The 26185-nt window shown below is 35.4% G+C and overlaps 2 protein-coding genes and 1 pseudogene across 3 annotated transcripts; 2 read left to right on the top strand and 1 right to left on the bottom strand.

Moving 5' to 3' along the window:
- The first annotated feature begins 220 nt into the window (after positions 1-220).
- Positions 221-11696, top strand: LOC145601729 (histone deacetylase 14, chloroplastic-like). Its single transcript, XM_081657795.1, has 9 exons — positions 221-337; positions 961-1193; positions 2213-2287; positions 3336-3437; positions 8520-8591; positions 8754-8810; positions 9135-9386; positions 10867-11048; positions 11181-11696. Exons 1-9 carry the CDS (start codon positions 304-306, stop codon positions 11479-11481), a joined length of 1308 nt encoding a protein of 435 aa, XP_081513921.1. The 5' UTR covers positions 221-303; the 3' UTR covers positions 11482-11696.
- Positions 11697-12158: 462 nt separating this feature from the next.
- Positions 12159-19536, top strand: LOC145602321 (pentatricopeptide repeat-containing protein At2g13600-like). The gene is made up of 2 exons (XM_081658510.1): positions 12159-13705; positions 18969-19536. The coding sequence occupies exons 1-2, from the start codon at positions 12159-12161 to the stop codon at positions 19528-19530; spliced, it is 2109 nt and encodes a 702-aa protein (XP_081514636.1). The 3' UTR covers positions 19531-19536.
- Positions 19537-22882: 3346 nt separating this feature from the next.
- LOC145602507 (ABC transporter G family member 5 pseudogene) lies at positions 22883-25937 on the bottom strand (annotated as a pseudogene). The gene is made up of 2 exons (XR_014104563.1): positions 23916-25937; positions 22883-23033 (listed from the first exon to the last, which is right to left on the bottom strand). The product of XR_014104563.1 is annotated as an ABC transporter G family member 5 pseudogene (transcript).
- Between the last annotated feature and the right edge of the window lie 248 nt (positions 25938-26185).

Genomic DNA, 26185 nt, shown 5'->3' with positions numbered 1-26185 from the left:
TCCCTGAGTGATTTTTAAAATGGTAAAAAAAAAAAAAAAAAAAGAAAATTCATTCTCCTAAAAACTCCTAACCAAACACCCTCTTGGTCTTTATTGACTTGATAGTGGTCAATAACATCTGTAATACGAAGTATTCCGTACTACCTCCGTTAAATATAAGTTATAATTTGAATATTATTTATAAAATAAAATATTCTAAAGTTGCAATTTGACGGATGCAGTACAATTAGATGAATTATCAACGGATTATCGTTCATATGCGTTTCCCGTAGCCGCTACTCACTAGCCAATACTCCAATACCCATGGGAGTTCTGCAACTCTTGGCTCCTCAGCATGGTATTTTCTCTCTCTTTTCTCCTCCCGTCTTCGCAAACTTCCTTAATATTTATAATTCTGAAGTTCATTTTGTTGATGGTAATTAGTTTGTGAAAATCGAAATTTGGTGTTGAGTTTGCTATTTGATTATATGTTGTTTGTTTGCAATTCGTCCAAATGAATTTTAATTTTCTGGGTGTATTTTGTTTTAGGTTGATTGGATTGTTTTGGATATTTGTTTTTGAATTTCTTGGTAGGAAAATGATAACGAGGGAGAAAATTCCCGCCTTGAAATTAGTTTTGGACTTCTTTATTTCTGGGTTTCACATTTCATATGTTGTGGGTTAAGTGATTAACATTTGTTGACAGAACTTGCATCCTGATTGGGGATTAACCTGGCTCGAATCTAGATTAGTCGGAGTCTCGTAAGCCGTAGAATATAGGGTGATGATGGTTTTTATCATATTTGAAGCAGTAACTGATGGGTTACAGCAAGTCAGAAAGCCTGAACACAATTATACCTAGGCTTGGAAAATGGGATTAGTTTAATGGGTTTAATTACCTTCTAATTCTAATAGTTAATGTTGCGCCGATATCCTGATAGGAGCTTTCTGTTTGTTGATGGAAGTTTACATATGCTGTAGGTAATATGCTGCCTTTATTTGAACATTCTTTGTGTACATGGAGGAAACCACTCAAGTTAAGGCTCTTCATTGGTCATGCAACGCGTTCATATCACAGTAACCTGAAATCAAGGAGGGCAAGCTCCATTTCTTGCTCGACTAATTCTGAGAAAGAGCCGTCTAATTCTTCAGATATACAACTAGCTAATGCCAAAGTGATTTACAGTGTTGCTTCTGCCACCGGGCATAATCAGGTAATTTTATTTTATTATTTAAAATTTTATTGCTACTCTATCCTTAAGATGAGGCCTGCTAACACAAAAGTAATCAGTCGTCTTACTGCTATTGCTGTTCATAACCAGCTGTATTGCCAGTTTTGTTTTATAATTATGTTTTTCTGTAGTTCTTAAGGAAATCCCAGGAGTACTATTTTTAAATCTACTTGTCCAGCCTGTGATCCTCATCTGTTGTAGAAGACAGCCCAGGGGTAGGAAGGGCCGAAGGGCAATGCAGAAGATAAGTTTTTTTATTTTCTGTCAGAAGTTTTTTAGAGGAAAAATTGTGCAGCAAGTTAAGTGTTAGCTGTTGTAGCAAATTGGGAGAAAGCTCGTATTTTGGGATTTACGTTGATTGTAATGACTATTGAGAGAAAGCTATTGAAAGGAAATTCACCTCTTCGAGAATGTGGTCAGCTTGTAATTAGTGTGTTTACACTGATCAAATTATTCATTTTTTTAAAGCTTTTTTCCTAAACTTCATTGGCTTAGAAATCTATCCTGATTCTTAGCACCATCCTTGCAAAGTCTAGTCTTTATATAGGTGCTGAATTGCTGATATGATGAGATGAGAACTGTAATTATTAAGTCATTCCCTTCAAACTATAATTCTAAAGTGAATCTTATCAAGCTGTAGTTCTTGAGGGAATCCTTGGAGTAAAGTTCCTGCAGGAGATCTTCTATTGTTCTTCTTCTGCTCTGTTTTAATTTTGACGCGGGACTTTTTTCGCTATTCATACACACTCCTTCAGTCCTTTGACCATCTTTGTGACTATACATTAGAAAAAACATATCAATGATGTGTGAATTGGCAAGCATGAAATGCCCAACATTGCTATTAAAAGAGAAGGAAGTATACTTATCTGCCTTTTCCATATCAAATATTGTTCCCTATTAGTTCATGCAATGAAGCTCCACACATTGCATCTTGAATCCTGAATTTTTTTGGGTTGATATTCTTGCACTGCGATTGAGGTTTTTGGTATAATTCTCAACAGGAGTCACATCCAGAGTCTAACCTCAGAGTTCCCGCAATCGTTGATACTCTTGAAAAGTTTGAGCTTACTTCAAAGGTAATTACTAATAAGCCTTTGTTTTTCTTTGATGTTAGTATGTGCATTCATGACATAAACCTTAAGACTACAGCCTGTTCACCATATTATTTTTCCACAATGGTTCTATATTAGATTTCTCAGAGTTTATGTTACTTGTTTGGAATATTCAATTGCATCTCAATTATTGGAATTTGAGTAGTGTAGTAACATACTAACATGCAATTAGAATGCTCACAGGAAAGGGATATTGATAAACTGGTTGCATGAGGGGGATTTAGACTATGAAATTAGCTTTAAAAATTTGAAGGCGTGACTTAGGGGAGGGCTTGAGGTTCCTTGCAATGCTCCTATATGAAACTAAAGTAGCAAAATAAGAAAAAAGATTTTTCTATTTACATGGTTGTATATGCTATTTGGTGATTGTGAAACTAGAGTAGCTTGGTACAATCTTCATAGTTATATGGTGATTGTTAATCCCTCATATTTGCTTTTATCATCTCCTTTAATTTTTATTTTTTTTCCTGTATTTATGAAGAATGTGTTGGCAAAATGGAGTTGTTTTGTCCTTTACTCAGTTCTTTACATGATTTCACAGAGGAAGATTGTGAAGGATCTGACATATTCGTGTTTATTTATTTAGTTTTGAGTGCCTTGTAGAGTGTATGTTAATAGTACTACACCCCTTGGAATAACAATTTTTAATTCCTTGGTCTTAGTTAAAAGTTCCATATTAGATGAACAATTGTGAATGAAACTAAATGATATGGCTGTTTGATAATGTATTGAAACTAAATGATGGGCGTTATAACCGACATTGTAGACACATTATAGATTTATGAATACTTGAATAGTACCTAGGATTGCTAGCTGGGGCATTTAGGGGAATATATGTGAAATGGAACAATTGTGAATGAATTTATCCCTAAGTTGCTGAAAGTAGGAAAGTCTATACAAGTCAGATATGTCAATTCTTAATAATGCTAGATTTCTTGTTAATCTTTTGAATACTGTTACTCCCCAAGTCTCCATATTATGCTGACTGGTACTTTTGACTTATGTATGGCAGTATCGCAACTCAGAAATAATTGAGCTCCAGCATTTTAATCCGGCATCAGTGGAAGATATAAGCAGTGTTCATGAAAGAGCCTATGTATTAGGTCTTGAGAAGGTCAGTGTAATTTAACTCTTCCAGTTCTGTATATTTAAGTTTAGAAGCTTTATCTGCATTGTGTTTGTAACATATGCATCGTATTTTTGAGGCGAACCTCAGGCCACAAGCCCCCCCAACATATAAAAAGAAAGCTGTTGGATAGCTTTTATGTTTTTCCCCAAGCCCCCTCAACATATAAAAAGAAGTTGTTCCCGGAGGGTATTAGGGACCATGGTAAAAATCTCTGAAAAATTTATTTCCGAGTGATAAAAGGTCAAAAAATTCCAAAATTGAAGGCTATTATTCACGCTTTTTGAGGAATTTTGGAAGTTACGGGGCCCGGTGGCGGAAAGTGTTAAGATCCCAGGGGATACATCTCAGGGTCATATAATTGCGTTTGGAACCATATATGACCATTATATGTTGTCATAAATATCCATGGTAGGCTTGAGTTCACTATAATGATGAGTTCACTATAAGTCAGCAGAAGTGATGGGACTTAATTATAATGATGTCATGAAAGTATATATGGAGTGATGTTACTTGACTATAATGATGCGTAAAGGCCCCGTGGAAGCTTATAGCCAACACAAGAGGCGTGTACGAGAATGGTTAAATTGGATGGTTCCACCCACCGAGGGTATTAGGGTCCATGGTAATCATCTCGGCAATTTTTATTTTCGGCCCAAAAAAAGTCAAATATTGTCGAAATTGAAGGCTATTATCTACGTTTTTTGAGGAATTTTGGAGGTTTCGAGACCCGGTATCACAAAGTCTTGAGATGCTAGGGGATACATCTCGGGGACATATAATTACGTTTGAAACCATATATGACCAATATATGTTGTCATAAATGTCTGTGGTGCAAGTTGTAATTGGGTAAATTGACTGTTTAAAGGCATATTGGATGGTTTTATCCACCCAAATGGGCTTCCGGAGGGTATTAGGGACCATGGTGAACATCTCGACAATTTTTATTTCCGGGCAAACAAAGGTCAAAAAAATTTCCAAAATTGAATATATCCACGCTTTTTGAAGAATTTTGGAGGTTACGAGGCCCGGTGGTGAAAAGTGTTGAAAACCTAGTGGATACATCTCAGTGTCATATAATGCCGTTTGAAACCTTATGTGACCATTATATATTGTCATAAAATCCGTGGAAGGCTTGAGTTCCCGAAATCGGTGCAATTTGCAAAACGAGTAAATTAACCATAAGACACCGATAAAGATGTCCATAAAGTACCAAGAATGAGCTTTGACTCTATTTTGGAATTCATGAAATATAGTGATGTCATAAAAGTGTAATAATGTGATGTGACTTTAATATAATGATGTCATATATTTATAATGATGTCATATATGTATATTGAAGTGATTGACTTAATTATAATGATGTCATGAAAGTATATATGGAATGATTTGACTGGACTATAATGATGCGTAAAGGTCCCGTGGAAGCTTATAGCCAACACAAGAGGCGTGTAGGAGAATGGTTAAAGGCTTAATGGATGGTTCCACCCACCTTAATGGACTCCCGGAGGGTTTTAGGGTCCATGGTAATCATCTCGGCGATTTTTATTTCCGGCCCAAAAAAAGTCAAAAATTGTCAAAATTGAAGGCTTTTATCTACGTTTTTAGAGGAATTTTGGAGGTTTGAGATATGGTATCGGAAAACCTTGAGATGTTAGGGATACATCACGGGGTCATATAATGACGTTTAAAACCACATATAACCAATTTATGTTGTCATAAATGTCCGTGGTGTAGCTTGATTTTATACAATAAGTGCAAGTTGTAATCAGGTAAATTGACTGTTTAAAAGCATATTGGATGGTTTTATCCATCCAAATGGGTTCCTGGAGGGTATTAGGGACCACGGTGAACATCTTGACAATTTTTATTTTCGGGCAAAAAAAGATAAAAAAAATTCCAAAATTGAAGGCTATTATCCACGCTTTTTAAGGAATTTTGGAGGTTACGAGGCCTAGTGGTGAAAAGTGTTGAAATCCTAGGGGATACATCTCATGGTCATATAATGCCGTTTGAAACCATATATGACCATTATATGTTGTCATAAATATCCATGGTAGGCTTGAGTTCACGAAATCGGTGCAAGTTGCGAACGGGTAAATTGATCGTTTAAAGGAATATTGGATGGTTGCACGCACCCAAATACATTCCCGGGGTGTATTAGGGTCCATGGTAAGCATCTCGACAATTTTTATTTCCGGGTCAAAATAAATGGAAAGTTGGCCAAAATTGAAGGCTATAATACACGATTTCGGGTTAGTTTTTGACATTTTTTCAAAACATGAACTAAATGTGTTGGATGAAGTTTAAAACCATAAGACTCCAATAAAGATGTTCATAAAATACCAAGAATGAGTTTTGACTCTATTTTGAAATTCAAGTGTAATAATGTGATGTGACTTGACTATAATAATGTCATATATTTATAATGACATCATATAAGTATATTGAAGTGATGGGACTTAATTATAATGATGTCATGAAAGTATATATGGAGTGATGTGACTTGACTATAATGTTGCATAAAGGCCCCGTGGAAGTTTATAACCAACACAAGAGGCTTGTACGAGAATGGTTAAATTGGATGGTTAAAGGCAAATTGGATGGTTCCACCCACCCAAATGGACTCCCGGAGGGTATTGTGGTTCATGATAATCATCTCGACAATTTTTATTTTCGGCCTAAAAAAGTTAAAAATTGTCAAAATTGAAGGCTATTATCCACATTTTTGAGGAATTTTGGAGGTTCCAAAATCCGGTATCGGAAAGTCTTGAGATGCTCAGGATCATATAATGACCTTTGGAACCATATATGACAAATATATATTATCATAAATGTCCGTGGTGTAGCTTGATTTTATACAATCAGTGAAGGTTATAATCAGGTAAATTGACTGTTTAAAGGCATATTGAATGGTTTTATCCACCCAAATGGGCTCCCTAAGAGTAGTAGGGACCATGGTAAACATCTCGACAATTTTTATTTCCGGGCGAAAAAAGGTCAAAAGAATTCCAAAATTGAAGGCTGTTATCCATGCTTTTTGAGGAATTTTGGAGGTTACAAGGCCCGGTGGTGAAAAGTGTTGAGATCCTAGGGGATACATCTCAGTGTCATATAATGTCGTTTGAAACCATATATTACCATTATATGTTGTCATAAAATCCGTGGAAGGCTTGAGTTCACAAAATCGGTGCAAGTTGCGAATGGGTAAATTGACCGTTTAAAGGTATATTGGATGGTTGCACCCACCCAAAAAACTCCCGGGGTGTATTAGGGTCCATGGTAAGCATCTCGACAATTTTTATTTCCGGGTCAAAATAAGTGGAAAATTGGCCAAAATTAAAGGCTATAATACACGATTTCGGGTTAGTTTTTGACATTTTTTTCAAAAAATGAACTGAATGTGTTGGATGACTCCTAGGGTCATATAAGGAGGTTTGAAATCATAAACACCGATAAAGATGTCCATAAAGTACCAAGAATGAGTTTTGACTCTATTTTGAAATTCATGAAATACAGTGATGTCATATAAGTGTGATAATATGATGTGACTTTACTATAATGATGTCATATATGTATATTGAAGTGATTGACTTAACTATAATGATGTCATGAAAGTATATATGGAGTGATGTGACTTGATTATAATGATGTCATATTATGTCATTAATTTTTACGATGTGATGTCCTAATATGACATAACTTGACATTAATGATGTCATAAATGTATAATTATGCTATATAAATTATGTAATATGGATAAAATAGTGATGTGATGTAACCATAATAGTGATATGATTTGACAATAGTAATGGAATTAAACATTGTATGATATGATGATTGATTTGACAATAGTGACTACTCATTGTTACTATTCACATGTTTGTTGATTTGACAATAGTGACTATAGTGACTACTTATTGTTACTATAATACTATTCACATGTGTGTTATTTGACAATAGTGACTACTCATTGTTACTATTTACATGTGTGTTGATTTGATAATAGTGACTATTCACTGTTACTATTCACATGTTTGTTGATTGATATGATGTGTGATGCGTTATGTTGAGTTGATTGATGTATTTGAACAAACTATTCATGTTTGTAATGTAAGTATCATATCTTATCTCATGTAAACAATCACCAACAACCCAAATTGTCCCCAATCACCCTGTTTTGGGGTCAATCACCATATTCTCCGTCCCGATCCCGTACCTCGAAAAAAGCACAAAAAGGGAAATATGGGATGTAAGAAGTGTTAAAAACCCATCCCCCTCTTATTCCCAACCTTTTCCCCATCTTCTGGATTGTTTCAGCAAAATTTCATATTTTTCCAATTGCCGCCTTTTTTCCCGTATTTTCCCCTTTTGGGGCCCACAAAAAATATTTTTTGGAAAAATTAAAGTGTCAAAATGTAGATTAATACCCAGTCTTTGGATTCCACCAAAAAAAACGGGGTGTTATTATCACATTTTCACAAGTGAAGACCCATTATTGTGTTACTGTCAAGTGTTCACTAAGATTTTACAAGAGGTACAATATAAAGCTCTATAGGGGAAGGTGGGCAACTCAATGTTGAATTATGTTTCTGTATGCTCGAGTAAATGTTTTAGCAAGTCAGAATAACTCTCTGAGAAGGCCTTTCTGGCTACTCCCTCATTTTGAATTTTCCATCTTTATCTATAACAATTCACAAGTGTTCGCATATCAAAGAAGATGGCCATCCTCTTAATACTTACCTTACAATTTCTGAACACTTAGCTGCCTCACCTTATGTCAGGAATTTCATATGGAAGCTGCTGGCAGCCTGATGTTTAGTGACTACCAGTCGTGAAAAATATTTTTGCAGGGAAAGTTTCTAGGAATGGCTTCCGTATTTGTTAAATCCTTGATTTAATCGAGCCTAACCATTGAGTTCCACTTACAATTACAAAATCACCTCTGTTTCCTTTTTTTTTTTTTTTTTTTTTTTTGTTGTTGTTGTTGTTGTTGTTGTAAATATCACCTTGTTCTATTGCTCATATAGGTGAGTTTGATATGCTAATTCAATAAACTTTGTTTTGTAGGTGATGGAAAAGGCTTCAGAACAAGGCATTCTTTTCATTGAGGGGTCTGGACCAACATATGCCACAGCCTCTGTAAGACTACTGAGCTTATCTCTTTTTTGTCCCGTTGTATGTGTGTGTGTTTTACTGTTGTCTTGGTTCACAATTTTCCTATGCAATAAATTAAGTAATTTTGCTGCATTTTTTATCCTTGGTCTGCAGTAATTTTTCTAACAACATTTTACTGTTCTGCAGACATTTCAGGACTCATTGCTTGCAGCTGGAGCAGGACTAGCTGTTGTTGATGCCGTGGTGAGATCCCAATCATTTTGTTACTAGTGTGTGGGAGGATCTATGAGGCGTTATGAAAAATCCTGAGAATTATGACCACACGCACCAACTTTTAACTAACTGTTCTGTCTTCCCAGTGAGATTATTTTACTGTGGCCAAAAATATATGTTTGACTCCAAGGAAGAGCATGTGAACACTTTTTTTTTTTTTTTGTGGCATGCCTAACAACTCAACATACTATGAGAATTTGATATACTTTTGTGGTCTTTTTTCCAACATTCCATGCTAGTAAATAGAAACTCTGTAAAATAGTTAACTGACCGAATATTATCAGGATATTTTAGGTGGCTGCATCTAAAAAGTCTCCAGAGCCTCCATCTGGATTTGCTTTGATAAGGCCTCCTGGTCACCATGCTGTTCCAACGGGGCCTATGGGCTTTTGTGTTTTTGGAAACATTGCTGTTGCTGCTCGCTATGCTCAGCGAGTTCATGGATTAAAACGTGTTTTCATCATTGATTTTGATGTTCACCATGGCAATGGCACGCATGATGCATTTTACGAGGACCCGGATATATACTTCCTTTCAACTCATCAGGTGAACCTTTGTTCCTGCTTTGCTTTGCTTTGCCTTGCCTTATTAGTAAAAAAAATTATGAATTCTTGATTATTTTCAGCTTTTCTCTTGTATACTTTTCACACTTGCTTGATGTGGACGAACTAATGCAAACTAATGTGCTTCTTATCCATTATTATACATAATGGGAAACGGAATGGATTAATAACCCTAGTTTGCTAGTTGTGAACCAACATTAACTTGGTATATAGTATGCATTTTTATTTAGGAAATTTTGCGAACAATTACCATTTAAATGATCACTTTTGAGAACAACTACCATTTAAAATTTTCTTTTGAAAAAACTACCACAAAAACACAAAAAGTTTGAGTAGCACTACCACATTTGTTGTTTCCGACAAGAATCTTCGTTTTTTGGGCATATTTTATAAAATTTCCCTCATAAAACCCAAATTAAATGATTATATTGCACTACATTAACCCTTAATTGTATTATACACTTCAATTGCCCCAAATCCCCCAATTTCGTAAAGCCCTAAATTCAATTTTTTGACCATAAACCCTAATTTTATGATTTAGTTGAGAAATTAAATAAACTATAATACAAAATTAAAGATATTTGACCTATAATTGTGTTTTACTATCGAAATCTCTTGTTTTTCATACCACAATTGATCGAAATTTTATAAACTAGGCTTTTTCAGCCGGAAAATAAAATGTGGTAGTGCTACTCAAAGTTTTTGCGACTTTGTGGTAGGTTTTAAAAGAAAATTTTAAATGGTAGTTGTTCTCAAAAGTGGTCATTTAAATGGTAGTTGTTGGCAAAATATCCTTTTATTTATTCTCTGGGGCAGATGTGTATCCAGTAGTAACTCTGTGCACTTTAAGGTGTAAAGATGTAGTGATGGAAAAAAGTATGAAGACCAATATGTGACAGAAAATGTATATTGATTGGTTATAGGCTCTTTTATCCCCAAGTACACAAATCTGTATTTAAGGTACATGTGACCTTCGGTTTGAGATTCACAAATGTAACTTGTTGGTTTCTTTTATGTAATACTGTTCTTTTGGGCAGTTTTCCTTGATGTACGTACATCTTAAGGATTGGTCTTTAGTACAGTAGCTGGTTTGTTTCCCGAATGGTGCTTGTTCCATATATTATCATATTTCCACCTCAGTTCTCTTTTCCTTTTATTTTCCCTAATCTTTTAATCATCACTGTATCTATGACACTAAATACCAGACTGGTTATGCAGGGTGACAACTGATTTTGTGTTGCTTCTAAGCTATCATATTTAACTGATTGGAATGCTCATATTCCGTAGTTATATAAAGCCGTGGTTAAGAATTTTAAATGATGACAATATCTTAATAGAACTTACAGAAGTATTTGAATTTAATCATGTCTGAGGTTTCTCAGTTGAATGTTTAGATAAGGCTGGCTGGCTATGGCTGCCGATACTCCATAGATGTTTACTCAAAATTTTAACTATTAACACAGGATGGGAGCTACCCTGGTACGGGAAAAATTCATGAGGTAGGCAGTGGCCAAGGGGAAGGAACTTCATTGAATTTGCCATTGCCAGGAGGATCTGGAGATGTCGCTATGAGAACTGTCTTTGACGAAGTAATTGTGCCATGTGCTCAAAGATTCAAGCCAGACATAATCCTTGTGTCTGCTGGGTAAGCTGACTAATCACCTATACTGCATTATTATTCAGGGTCAAACAATAATAGGTGCTAATTCTGCCAAGCACGACTGTTGTAGTGTGTATCTTAATTTCGCTTCTACTGATTTTATTGATTTGTATGCAGTTACGATGGACATGTCTTGGATCATTTAGCTAGTCTTCAGCTCACAACAGGAACTTACTACATGCTCTCTGCTAGTATAAAACAACTAGCCAAAGAACTATGTGGAGGGCGCTGCGTGTTCTTCTTGGAAGGGGGATACAATCTCCAATCTCTCTCTTATTCAGTAGCAGACACATTCCGTGCTTTCCTTGGTGAGCCTAGCCGTGCATCAGAATTTGATAATCCGGCTTTTCTGTATGAAGAACCATCCACCAGAATCAAACAAGCCATTCAAAAGGTGAAGGCTATACATTCCTTGTAGACTTGGTAACGATCAAATAGTTATTAAGCAAATACTTATTGTAACAGAGCCTTTGTATATTTGTAAATTACAAAGTACATGGTGTTACTTAGTTGTACTTACCTAAGTCAAATGAACAGAAAAAATATACTTGTATGACATATGCCATATGTATATATGTATAATTTCTCGATCTTCCTATAAAGGATTTAAGGGATGCAATGTCTATTCCAAAAGTTGTCCTCATAGCTACTTGGCCAAATGTGGTGTGGCATTAATCCTCGTTCAGACTTTCCAATCGAAACTTTAGTAGATTAATCGACACACGCAACACATACTAGCCCATAAGGCTACAAAACAAGAATTCAATACATTTTTGTAAAATGGTACTTCATATTAATTAAAGAATACATGATAAAATCACACGTTAATCAGCATAATTAATGTATTATTTTCATCTAATATATCCGCTTCTAGCTTCTTTTATATCATCCTAAGGCTTAACTTTCACTGAGGTTAAATACTCAAATTGTATTCTCAATTTCAATTTATTACCCTAATACCTTTTGAAGCTGCTGCTAAGTCTCGAACATGGGACTAATTGTCAAACCCAGAAAGCTTCACTTACAATTGCAGCTTCTTAAGATTAAAAAGGAGCCAACTTTGAATTTAAATTGTTTCAACATTTGAATTATGGGATGGCAAGAAATGTGCTTGTTAAGCAAGATTTTGAAACCCTATCTTTCTCAAATTCATCACCTTTTGCCAAATTATTGGATTGGTGCATTCGATCAAACTCTGTGCGCCATGGCCGTTGTGTTCATGCTCGAATTCTTAAATCCCAGTTTGTATCTGAGATTTTTATTCAGAATAGGCTGGTTGATATGTATGGTAAATGTGGGTTTGTTGACAGTGCACGTAAACTGTTCGATAAAATGCCTCACAGAAACATTTTTTCTTATAATTCAGTTTTAAGTGCTTTAACGAGGTGGGGTTTTCTTGATGAAGCTGTTGATGTGTTTTTGGATATCCCTGAGCGTGATCAGTGCTCATGGAATTCGATGGTTTCCGGGTTTGCTCAGCATGATCGGTTTGAAGAGGCGGTCGAGTATTTTGTGGGGATGCATAGAGAGGGATTTGTGCTGAATCAGTACTCATTTGGTAGTGTGCTTAGTGCTTGTGCTGGGTTAGTGGATTTGGATATGGGGATTCAAGTTCATGCCTTGATGATGAAGTCTCCGTTTTTGAAGGATGTGTATATGGGGTCTGCTCTTGTTGATATGTATGCTAAGTGTGGTGAAGTGAAATGTGCTCGAAAAGTTTTTGATGGGATGGTTGATAGGAACCGGGTGACATGGAATAGTCTGATTACATGTTATGAACAAAATGGTCCTGTGAGTGAAGCTGTAGAAGTGTTTGCAAATATGATGAATCATGGGGTGGACCCAGATGAAGTTACACTGGCCAGTGTGGTTAGTGCTTGTGCAACTCTAATGTTAGTTAGAGAAGGTAGGGAAATTCATGCTTTGGTTGTGAAAAAGGATAAGTATAGGAATGATTTAATCTTAAGTAATACATTGGTTGATATGTATGCAAAATGTGGTAGAATTAATGAAGCCAGATTCATCTTTCAAAGTATGCCATCAAGAAATGTGATATCTGAGACAACTATGGTGAGTGGTTATGCAAAAGCAGCAAATGTGGAGACCGCCAACTTTTTGTTTATGAATATGACGGATAAGAACATAGTATCCTGGAATGCACTTATGGCAGGTTATGCACAAAATGGAGAAAATGAGAAGGCATTGAGCTTGTTTCGGTTGTTGAAGAGGGAGTCTGTTTTGCCTACTCATTATACTTTTGGAAATCTACTCAATGCTTGTGCAAATCTTGCAGATTTGAATCTTGGCATGCAGGCTCATGTACATTTGTTGAAACATGGATTTTGCTTTCGTTCTAGACCAGAGTGTGACATCTTTGTGGGGAATGCTCTTATAGACTTGTACATGAAATGTGGGTCGGTTGAAGATGCATTTCTGGTTTTCAAGTATATGGTGGAAAGAGATCATGTTTCATGGAATTCAATGATTGTAGGTTATGCTCAAAATGGACATGAGATTGAAGCGCTTGAGATGTTCAAGAAGATGATAATATCTGGTGAGAAACCTGATCACATAACAATGATTGGAGTTTTATGTGCTTGTAGTCATGCCGGTTTGGTGGAAGAGGGTCGCCACTGTTGGAAGTTCTTGAAGTAAAACCAAGAAAGTTACGATGTTTATTCTTTTGACTGTTGGGATTTAATGGCTATTGGAATCCCTTGATTTTAGCTTCCTCTTATTGCTAATTTAATGGGCATTATTGCTGATTAATGTTGTTACTTATTGCCTAGCCGTTGCCTCCTTGATTACTCATTTTAATAGTTGGTCAATGGCACTTAATACTCCACTTATTAAGGTTGGCCGTTGCCTTCTTCTATACTTACATATATTCAAGCTTCCTTGACTACTAGATGACACACACAAAAATAAAACACTCTCTTATTCTTTTTTAAAAAATATTCTTTTGGTTTTTGGGCAAGTATTCTGAATTCCAGTCGGGTTTGTGAGTGCACACAAATTCCGGCGCCGTGCTTATCCTGGAGGGCGACCGCTTGATGTCTACTGCACCGGGGTAGCGCGAAATCGTCTTTTAGGTCAGTGGTTTACCACGACGCGGCAATTTTCAATTGGTCTACACAACATTGAGATGAGTATTTTTTCGTTTAATTTGCTTATTTTCTAACAATCTAAAAGACGATTTATTGATTCCGTATATGTTGAAATTGCAAATTAAATACATACGAATTATTTTGTGTTGTGTATGTGTAGTTATTGGTCATATTACTAATTTTATGATGAATAATTTGAGGGTATTGATGGTAGTTGTTTTATAAGATTGATGGTTGTCCCATATTGTGGGAAGGGGTATGTATTATTTGAAAAAAAATTGCCATCCTCGATTGTTCGTAATGAATATGGAGTATATACTTAGTTCTCCACTATTCTTATTAGTAGTAGGAATTTCCCTTGATTTAATTTATTGCTGGGCTTCTTTACATGAAGTAATACATGCACATATATTTTGGTTCTATTTGATTTTGCTTTTTATATGGTGGACATGGTTGCGTTTAACAAACTTTGATTTATTTGCCTATGGGTTTGTGTTTATATGATGCATCAAGTTAATTTTCCTCACTAATTATTTAGTGGGTTCATCATATAAATTTACATAAGGTTTTGGTTTTATTTGGACCATATTTTGTTAATTTGTTGGGTATGTGACGAGATGAATTGTATTGAAATAAGAACCATCTTCTTGTTATTAGTTGTCATGAGTTTATAGAGTATTTATTCTATACTTCTATTGGTTGATCTTCCTCCGACCTCTAATTAGTGGGTAATGCCAAAATTTGTAGAGTATATTGCTTCTAACTATGAGTTGCATGCATTTTTTATTTACTGTTGCTCCGTAGGCCTTTTGTTTATTTATTTGTACTACGTAACTAGTACGTTATGGACTTAGGGTCAACCGTAATACATGTTTATATGTATGTTTATGGAATTTTGGCCTTTTCTTTATTTTATTTTTAATCAATTGATTTTCTTGACATGTTTCGGTGGTTATTTGATACTATGTAGAAGAATAGCTTTGAGTCTTTGACTTTATTTAAAAATATGATTGGCTTGGTTAAAGCTTTATTTGGTTATTATCCTTCTACACATCAACACACATACTTGTTAGTAACGGTCGAAAGGAGAGACTAATTTAAGCCATAATTAGTTAATTACCCATTTAATTAGCCTCTTTAAGGCTTATTAGTGTTGTACGTTACTTTTTGTATGGTTGGTGGATTTGGATTTCCTTTTCATTTGCTTGATTATGGCTATTAATAATTTAATTTCAATGACTAATAATGGAAATTATAATGTTACTGGTTGCACTCGTATTTGTTACGGTTTGCAATCTTATTTGGTTATTCCTTAAAATAAAGAGTTGTACAATGTTTTTAATTTTTTCATTGTAGTTGTTTGGGATTTAGTGTTTCCTAAATATCATTGTTTTGTGGAGTTTTTTTGTTGATATTCTCTAATGCCTTAATATGCTATATATTTGAGACTTTAGGGCTTGTTCGTTATTCGCGGATTTACAGGAGCAGTCCCAAAGATGACCCCCGATCAAAGGTCATCCTTGGTCGGTTTGAGCTGAAATTTTGGGAGTATGTTTGGGACACATGAGGCTTATTTTTCACCGGTTGGATTCTCACTAGCTGTTCAGATTAGTGAGTTATGATGACATCTTGAGGCTCTTATTTACAACGAGGACGGTTGGACATCTCATAGAGGTCTCACACATGTTACTTGATTTAATTCAAGGGAGGTTCATTCTAAACCAAGTCTTATGTTATTATATCATTTGGGTTAATTCCTAGTAATCATCTAAACAAATATATGCTTTTGTGGTTGTTGACAAAGAATGTTGAATTTGTCAATTTATTATTTGTTGAATGATTAATAGAAAGTAAAAGTTATAATGTCGATATTTTATGAGCATGACATTATATTGCATAAAATCAGTTACCTTTAATTGGTTGGTTCTACATTTTGTGGATTAACTTGTTATTCAGTAGGATGCTTTGAGCAATGTTTTTTAACATGTTTTTGAGGTGCATGTATGTACTCCGAGTACTACTTTTTAGCATGATTTATGTATGGTGTTGAGTAAGGAGTTGAGATATACTATGTCAATTGATTGAACCCATGGTATGCAATACTGGTATTGAGAAGCTTTATTCATAACTCATTGATTTCATTACTTTATTATTCTCGATTTAACATGCATGTGTGAAATTTATAAATTCTCAAACTTATTGAGTTTCGTGAAGGGAAATTATGTGATAATTTTTCTGTTAGAGTTTTCTATTGTTTAATGCAAAGCCTGAAAGTGATTAATTGTGCTAAAGACGGTTTTTGATGGTGTTTGCCTTACAAGTTTGTTTTGGTAACTCTATGTCTTTAGAGTATCTACTTTAAATAAATGGAATATTATGAGTGATTATTGTTTCCGTGGAAGAAGTCATTGAATATTAGTTAGATTATTATGTCTAACTATGTGTAGAATATTACAATCTTTTTCCTGGGATTGTGATGCTTAATATCTCTTCTATGGATTGTGTAAAGTAATAAAGAATTAGTGTTGGACTCAAAGTCTAGGCTCAGTTTTTGCTTGGTAATTGCATTTTAGTTCATGACTTTTTATGCGAGTCTTGGAGTAATTTTATCCTGAGCATGATTGATCCTTTATATGGATAATTTGTCTTTGAGCATATTTGTATGTATGTTAGCACTATGTTTCCAGTGATTAGATATGCACATTAATGTTAGAGTTTTCTATTGTTTAATGCAAAGCCTGAAAGTGATTAATTGTGCTAAAGACGGTTTTTGATGGTGTTTGCCTTACAAGTTTGTTTTGGTAACTCTATGTCTTTAGAGTATCTACTTTAAATAAATGGAATATTATGAGTGATTATTGTTTCCGTGGAAGAAGTCATTGAATATTAGTTAGATTATTATGTCTAACTATGTGTAGAATATTACAATCTTTTTCCTGGGATTGTGATGCTTAATATCTCTTCTATGGATTGTGTTGCTAATTCACTGAGTTCTCGTTGGAAGTCTTTAAGGCTAAACATTTGATTTGGATAAGTCATTGCTATCAGATAATTTTTTGAATTTATTGATTATATGGGAGCAATTGTGTCCATTTAGTATTGCTATGTTTCTTGGGAACTATTCTTAGTCTGTTATTGCTTATTATGTAAGTAGATTAAGAAAGTATACTCTTAACTCAAGCAATAATCGTTAGATCGTTTTGAGGAGGTTGCATAGGTACTTGAAAAGTACACAAGATTAGAGTTTGCACAAATGCAAGTTTCCATGAATCTTGGAGTTCGACGATGAGTTCAAACTCAAGCGGTTATGTCTACTCCACTAAGTAGTGGAGTTATGTTTTGGAAATTGTGCAAAGCAACCTTGTTTTGCTATGTTTGTTTTGGAATAATCTAAATTTATTGCTTTTGAATTGACAGATTATGAGGCAAGATGGTCAAGGGTATATATGGCTCTTATGAGCACATGTGCTTGCAAATGTTCCATTGAAGGAGAATTCCTTGTGATTTGCAAGTCGTGGTTACTTTTGATTGAACCATTCCTATAATGGTTGATGTCAAAGATGACTTGTCGAATGGGGTGATATCACTAGACTACATAAAGTCTAAAAGAAATGTTACGGATCCGTTAACTTAAGGCCTTGTACAAAACTAGTTTTGGTAACATCGGAGGGGATGGGACTAAAAGCCCAAAGTATGAATTATAAGTAATCAACTCCTACTCATTATGAGTTCAAAGGGGAACGTTATGAAATAATTCGGAAGCACAAAATTTTATTTTTGTCCATCCCTAGATGTTTGATTTGTGCTTGCTACAAATGGAAAGAGGATGAGCAAATGGCTCTTAATGAACCCATATCCATATTTTTGGTGGTGTGATGTAGCTCACACTTGATGGGATTCACCTACTTAGGTGTGGAAGTGTGGCCGCTTCCTATGAGTATTGGGTGGGCTAATACTCTAGAGCACCTATGAGCATCCAGGCTGGACGTATGGCCAGTATAATGCGTCACCTTTATTCGCGGAATTTCAGAATATTATACATGTTCAATTGTGTGGCTCAAAGTGACGGGTCCCTAACTCCCTATTAAGTTCAAGACGAAGGTCACTTGGTAGGTGAGGGATCATAGCTTGATGTCCACTATGTGTTAATTCAAGTCGCGAGACATTGACACTTATGCAATTGTTTTGTTTTGCCCAAAACCAATTTTCTCTCTTTCTTTCTTTCACTTCTTCGAACCTGTGGGGGATTGTTGGAAGTTCTTGAAGTAAAACCAAGAAAGTTACGATGTTTATTCTTTTGACTGTTGGGATTTAATGGCTATTGGAATCCCTTGATTTTAGCTTCCTCTTATTGCTAATTTAATGGGCATTATTGCTGATTAATGTTGTTACTTATTGCCTAGCCGTTGCCTCCTTGATTACTCATTTTAATAGTTGGTCAATGGCACTTAATACTCCACTTATTAAGGTTGGCCGTTGCCTTCTTCTATACTTACATATATTCAAGCTTCCTTGACTACTAGATGACACACACAAAAATAAAACACTCTCTTATTCTTTTTTAAAAAATATTCTTTTGGTTTTTGGGCAAGTATTCTGAATTCCAGTCGGGTTTGTGAGTGCACACAAATTCCGGCGCCGTGCTTATCCTGGAGGGCGACCGCTTGATGTCTACTGCACCGGGGTAGCGCGAAATCGTCTTTTAGGTCAGTGGTTTACCACGACGCGGCAATTTTCAATTGGTCTACACAACATTGAGATGAGTATTTTTTCGTTTAATTTGCTTATTTTCTAACAGCCACTACTTCCGGTCAATGTTTAAGTCGCATGGTTTGGAACCATGGAAGGACCATTACACATGTATGGTTGATCTGCTTGGTCGAGCTGGTTGTTTTGATGAAGCAATAGATTTAATTGAGACTATGCCAATTCAGCCTGATTATGTTGTATGGGCTTCTCTGCTTTCTGCTTGCAAGGTTCACAGAAATGTTGACATGGGGAAGTACGTGGCAGAGAGGCTATTGGGAATCGATCCTACTAATTCTGGTCCTTATGTTCTTCTCTCAAACATGTATGCAGAACTTGGAAGGTGGACGGATGTCACTAGTGTTCGGAAGCTTATGATAAAGAAGGGAGTTGTTAAGCAGCCTGGTTGTAGCTGGATTGAAATACAAAGCCATGTACATGTGTTTATGGTTAAAGACAAAAGTCACCCACAGAATAAAGAGATTTACTCAGTGCTGAAAAATCTAACCAAACAAATCAAATTAGCTGGATATGTTCCTGACCCTATTGAATCAGAGATAGATGAGGAAGAAATCAGTTATGAAGCTGCTTCATATCATTCAATGGATATATAACTAGTTGCTGGCTTTGGGTGAGCCTCTTGTGATATGCTTTCTTTTCTAATCATAGTGTATTTTGTGGTTAAATATTTTAATGCTGGAAACTAAATAATCTAGTAATATTTTTAGATAATTTGCTTGCCGTTTTCATGATCTAATTGCTCTGTCATCCCAAGTATTGGAGACCTGTTACATGATTCTTCCTATTGTTAGTTGAACCTTCTATGCCTACTTCACATCCTTGTTCTATGCACTACTGACCAAATGGTTGAAATTAGATGTATTTTAGCCCTTTGGTTCCTGCATTTTCTCTTTCTATCAGTGATTTATTAATACTCTATAGATTTTAGCAAAATTCATTGGGATACTTGAGAACTGGAAAATAAGAATAGAACGGTGTAAATTATTTATCTTTGGGTTGGTAACTTACTGTATGTCTGTATCCATCCTGCCAGTTCCCTAAAGAGCTGCATTTGCATTTGGTAAATTTAATGTTAAGATGTGTCTGCTATAGACTAGGAAATCTGAATATGAACTTGCAATTATAATAACAGAAATATAGAGGAAAGCTTGAAGGATTTTCTGATTAATACGAAGATAACGGCTACAATGGAAGAGAGCTACTTCACTACACTACTACTACTTGAAGGCTACTTCACTACACTACTACTACACTACTTACTTTCTCCAATAACAACTTGCCTTATTCTTACTCTTCCCTCTCTATTTATACTATGAGACTATTAACCTAGCAAACTAATATTACTAAAATACCCATAATACCCCCTTAGGTTATTCTATTACAGTGTCACTGTAACCAAATTTAAGAAAATCAAGAGCTAGGCTTAGCTTGCCTGTGAGAATTCAGCATCTTCTTGATATCAATTCTTAAATTATAAATGGAGTTTGAGATTTCATATCATCAGGACAGAATTCCTCCATCTGCTGGCTCTGTTTTCTTAGGAAAATATATATTTCAAAAGTTATGCACCCAGTTGCACAACATCTATGCATAGTACATTGAACTTTTAATAAAAATCTGGTAGCTATTGGTTCTGCTTGTTCAAAATTGCAGAGGCAATATGAGTATTAGAATTGGTTAGTCAATTAGACTTGTTTATATATGAGCTATAAGGTGATTGGTGGTGTACAGAATCCAATTTTACTATACAGTTCATATGACATATGCATGAGCTATGTTAGGTTAAATTACCTATATAAGTGAGTTAAAGGTGTGATTAGTGACCTAAAAAAAATTTCTGCCAGGACTTGTGTACAAACTTGTAGATTGTTTATAGTCTTGGCATCTGCTGCTTTATCTAAGTTTATTTTCATCTAACAGTGTTTCCATGCAATATAAGTGTTTCTGTTGAAGAATGAATTTTTTTTAGAAGTGAAGTTAATGTGCTAGAGACAATATTGTAGATGTCGTATGATAATGACCATGATCTTATACTGAAGAACAAAAAAGAAAGCAATTCAATTACATGGAATTATCTGATTGCAGATATCTTCGTTTGGGATGTTGATTTTTCAGCAATGGAGATCATCTGAACCATGGTAAATGTCTATCTTTTCTAGAATGATATCCAAGTTAAGAGCATGTCATTGCATCCTTTCTTGATCATTCATTCATTGTCCAAAATATGCTTCTTACTTCTTCGTATCTTGATCATCTGGTAAGCTGATTCTTCTGGTTAAACTTTGTTGCTTCTAATAAGAATAAGGGTTTCTTTATTGTAGTTTCTTGATTTATTAGTGGTATATCTAGTTATACTCCATATCCAATTGAAACTAATGCTTTGTTGTGTAGCATATATAAGGCTCACAATTATATTGGTTTTTTCTCATTGTTGGATTGTTTCTATGAATAGTCGTATTCTATCACTAATCTTAATGAGCAAGTGTAGTAAACACTACTTATGATTTGGACAGTTTTGTTTTCATCTATTCTAATTGAAATGAAGAATTATTTGTCCTTATGAGATGAAATACATGAAATTATTAAGATTAGTACCTTTCACTGAACATCATTTTAGAGCTTCCAAACTTGTGGACCCTAAATTTTTCACCTGCTTAAGGAAAAACAATATATGAGGACAAGGGATGGTTCTAATATGTGCCAAAGCTGTCAAGACATTTCAAAGAAGACAAAACTAAAATGAAGTTATGGCTTATGAGCCACACATTTCCTTGCTCGTGAACCTCTATTTAGGTATTGTGTGCTTCTAGTGATTAAGAAGAAGAATAGAGGAAAAGAGAGAAGTGTATCTAAACCAAGTAGCAAAAGTGGTTCACAAACTATATTTCTTCATTTTTACTCTGTCCTTTTTTTGTTTTCAGTCTTTCTGTGGAACATATTAACATGATTTAAGACAATTAAAGGTACTAAATAAGGTCCTCTACTCCTTTTTAAAAAGGTCGAAACATCACTAGATTTGGCATGCTGGTTTAATGGTGCATCATAGGATTTGAACTCGAGTGCCTTAAAGCATTGATAATTGAATGGCTTTCTAGTAAAAGTTGAATCAATATACTCATTTTTTTTTTTGTTTTTGACCCACCCCAAATCATTTTGGGACTAAGGCTTTGTTGTTGTTATTGACCCACTCCATCTGTCATTTTACGATTCTCTTATTCATTAACCTTTTTCTTACACTCTCATTTCTCTTAGAATCAACAGTTTGCAATAAGTTGGTTTGAAAAAGGGGAGGGACTAGGGAGTATGCTGCTTTTGGAGTTAGATTGATGTCCGGTGGAAATTTTCGAGTACTTGTGAATCAGATGCTTAATTGCTTAAATTAATGGAAGATCTAAACTCCTGCTGTGGCAGATACAGTTATAAAAATTTTAATTTACTATAGAGTGATCCTTTCTTGAGGACATAAATTTCTATTTTTTATTTTTTCTGTCATTAGGTACCTTTCAATACTGACTAGTACAATAGCCAACTTGGAGTCTTGGACTATCTGATGTGGAACCGGATAAGCACACAGAAATTAGGGGACTACATAAATACTTTGTAAAATGTTAGAAGTTAATTAGCAGTGTGATACATTATACTTATTATTACAGTATGATTATAGTTCAGGTAAAAATGATTCCTGATACCAGTAGCTTAACTGGCTACATTGAAAAAGATTCAGAATAGAAAGCTTGCACTGTAAATTCACAATTTCTAATATAAAGTAAGAGCAAAACAACATAAGCAACAAAATTAGCACCCAAGAAAACTACTGGAATCAAACTACTGAACTTTAAGCTTCTTTTTTTAACACCCACTTGCAAAACCCAAACAAATCCTCTTCATCATTGGTTAATTAGTTACCATGTGATATTGAAGTTGATTCCCTTTATAAGTAGTCTTCACATGAGACTGCGACGGTTTTTTTGCTGTAAATTTGTTTACTTGTGTGATTCGGTGGGCCACGACTCCTTGAGTTGTAGGCTCTCTCAGCCTCATTTTTCCCTTCCTTTGGCCTCTGGTTTCTTATAAAGTTTCACCTTATACAGCAAACCTATTAGGTGCATAAGACAGAGAGAAAGAGGAGCAAAAAGAAAAGGTTAGAGTAATGCCTTGGACATAGCAGAAACTTAACTATTGCTCAAATCGAAACAGTCTGGTTTGTTTTGTTGTTTGCAAGATATTTTCTAAGGGAAAGAACTGTTGTTATGTACTCCATCTATACTTTAGAAAAGACACTGCATTGTTATTTCCCTCTTTCTATTTTGATCATAAAAAAATACCTTTCAAATAAACATTTAGCCCCTTATTTTTCTCTTCATGAAGTTGTGAATGCTTATTATAATGTGTATGCAATCTGATAGCTATTTGTAGTCTTTCATAACCTGTCAATTAGAGTTGTTAGATCAGCTTTCATCATTCTCCAAAAAAAAAAAAAAAAAAAAAAAAAAAGATCAGCTTTCATCACTAAGAGTTGTTAGTCTTTAAGTGCACCAGGGAACATATGCACCGAAATATGTGGCAACAATTTGAGGAAAGAATGGTCCACATTTGTGTTCATCCCTAGATTTTTATTATATCACTTACGAACACATACTGAGTACAATTTATAATTTCCCAAATAATTAACTACTTTTTTTTAAAAAAAGTTCACCTAATAATATGCCAAAAAATAAATCACTAAAATGTAGGAAAATGATGTTTATCAAGGAAAAGTTAGCTCCCTGATTATTTAAATTTTTGTTTTTGGGTTCGAATGAATCACAAGGACATTACAAATTACAAATGGGGGAGGGGGATTCTTGATATCATTGCTCTGTTAACATCTTTGAAAGAAAATTAATTGAAGTATCAAGACCCTATGCAATTATGGCTTTGCTGAATGTAAGGACTGATTGTATTGATGTATAGTGAAAGACAAAGGTAAAGAGATTACCATTTTCAAAAAAGGGCACCCTTGAAAGTCCTTTTGGAGCATTTACATCTGAGAATGACATAAGATATGAACCTGTACAGCAAAATGAAGCACACCGTAATCAACACATTCATCCATCTATTCTGCTCACCTAAGCCTTCCTCCTTTAGGACATCCTTTCCACTCATCACACACATCCCAAACATGCTCTCCAAACACTCTGTTGACCCTGAAAATTCATTGATTAGGAACCCTTCATAAGGGTACTTAAACAAGGACAGATAATGCATCCCAATCCAATATTTTGGGATTTGCTTCTTTGAGATAAAGTAGCCTGAGAACAGAAAAAATGATCCCATCACACCAGAAATTAAAGAGTTTCCAACTATAAAATTTGGCACCAGTGCACTGAAACACACCACAACTGAATTAGCAGTGTAGAGGATTAACCATATGAGCAGTAAGAAGTGTGCGAATGCCATGAACTCCGGCTTTAGACCCACTAACCAATACACTGGAACTGTGAACAAAATGGCTAGGATGAGCAAAAATGGGAGGTACACTATGGCATTCGCAATGGCATAAGAAGAGACTCGATAGCTCCCTGAGGAGGTTTCCTTCATTAGTATGTCTCTCTCCTGCAGGAAAATAGGCAGTGCTTCTGTGGTGCAGGTCAGCAAAAATGTTAAGATAAATGCGAATAATCCAACCCTTTCAAATGCCCCTTCCAAATTATGCTTAAGATCATAGAATATGGAACCTAACACTAGCCCTGAAACCAACATCTGCAGGGTCCTGCAGGCAAACAGCTCTTTTGTCCTGAGAACAAGCTTAGAAAATCTGTGACTTAGGATAATTATTTCCCTCAACCTGGAGTTAGCAAAATTGTGGGTTTCAAGCTCAATTCCCATATATGCACTCTCTTCATCCATCACCTTAGATTGCTGAAAGAGCTGTTGAAGGGTCTTTCTCCTCTGCTGTGGGGCAGCTGCAGGAGCTGCTTGTTGCAATAATGATGAAGCTGAAATTTCTTCCTCTTGTTGTTGTTGAATTGTTTCCAGGTAATCAATTGCAAATTCTACGACATTACAATGAGGGAGGAGCTCAAGACCCATTAGTCCGAGTTTGGATCCAAGCCGATCAACTGTACCATGGTGCAGAACTGTGCCATTTGATAATAACAGGATTGAATTAATCTGCTTCACAATGCGAAAACCAGGTTGATGGATGCTCAAAATGATCGTTCGACCTCTAGTTTCTGCCATATTTTTCAACATATCAATAATTTGCAGTGCTGAGGTACTGTCAAGCCCTGATGTTGGCTCATCCAGGATTAGCACCTTCGGGTCATGGATCACATCAACACCAATGGAGACTCTCCTGCGCTCTCCTCCAGAGATTCCGCGTATCCCATCATTTCCCACCCGGGTATTCGCCACATGATCAAGTCCTAGCTCTTGCATTAATGACTTCACCTTGGAGCTTAATTCCGAAGGTGGGAGCTTCAGCCTTAATTTTGCACTAAACATCAGTGTTTCCTCCACAGTAAGGAGTGGGAAAAGCATGTCTTTCTGAGTAACAAACCCTGAAATCTTGTTAAAGTTGGCTGTTTCAATGGCATTGCCATTAATGAGAATTGAACCAGCTTGTGGGGTGAGCTTCCCTGCTAGTATCTCAAGCAATGAAGATTTCCCTGCACCACTCGGCCCCACGATAGCGAGGATTTCCCATGGCTTTGCTCTGCAGCTCACCTGGTTTAGCACTGTTCTAACGCCAGAAGATGATGTTGTTTGATGACCTTGTTGATCAGTCTCTCTCTTGAAGATGCTGAATGGGTTTTCATTGTTATGGCTGTAGATTTTGTAAGTTATGCCTACTGCTTCAATCTCACACCCTTGTTTCTTCATTGAGCTCTAGTCTCTAGAAGAATATTAGGTACTCTCTCGCTCTCTTTCTCTCTGTCTGTGTGTGTCTTTATAGATTCTTCTGTATTTTTCTAATCTATGTTTCTGAAGTTTTATAGCTGGAAGTGGCGGAGTTGAATATGTTGGTTGTTATTTCACACAAAATCGACGTAACACATTCTTTATTGTACATCCTGTTTTTAAAGTCGGATTTTAATAATATTCATATACGGAGTAACAAGGTAACACCAATATATACACGTATATTCAAAACACATTCAGTTTTAAACATAAAAAATCTAGCTCTAATCATAGTTACTAAAAATATATTGTACACCCGATGCACACAGGACGGTATAGCATTCTCGAATAATGGGGTGTTTAATA

Source organism: Chenopodium album, chromosome 21, assembly GCF_948465745.1.
Source record: "Chenopodium album chromosome 21, dcCheAlbu1.1, whole genome shotgun sequence".
In the NCBI taxonomy this organism is placed as follows: Eukaryota; Viridiplantae; Streptophyta; class Magnoliopsida; order Caryophyllales; family Amaranthaceae; genus Chenopodium; species Chenopodium album.
Note: the sequence above shows the minus strand (reverse complement) of the source record. Positions and strands in the feature narration are given on the sequence as shown.

What these genes read in the sequence shown, in the direction of transcription:
- LOC145601729 (XM_081657795.1), top strand. Translation starts at nt 304, where the DNA reads ATGGGAGTTCTGCAACTCTTGGCTCCTCAGCATG. An exon ending in ATGTATTAGGTCTTGAGAAG is followed by an intron (nt 3,438 to 8,519) that starts GTCAGTGTAATT and finishes TTTGTTTTGTAG; the next exon opens with GTGATGGAAAAGGCTTCAGA. An exon ending in ATAATCCTTGTGTCTGCTGG is followed by an intron (nt 11,049 to 11,180) that starts GTAAGCTGACTA and finishes ATTTGTATGCAG; the next exon opens with TTACGATGGACATGTCTTGG.
- LOC145602321 (XM_081658510.1), top strand. Translation starts at nt 12,159, where the DNA reads ATGGCAAGAAATGTGCTTGTTAAGCAAGATTTTGAAACCCTATCTTTC. An exon ending in GAGGGTCGCCACTGTTGGAA is followed by an intron (nt 13,706 to 18,968) that starts GTTCTTGAAGTA and finishes ATTTTCTAACAG; the next exon opens with CCACTACTTCCGGTCAATGT.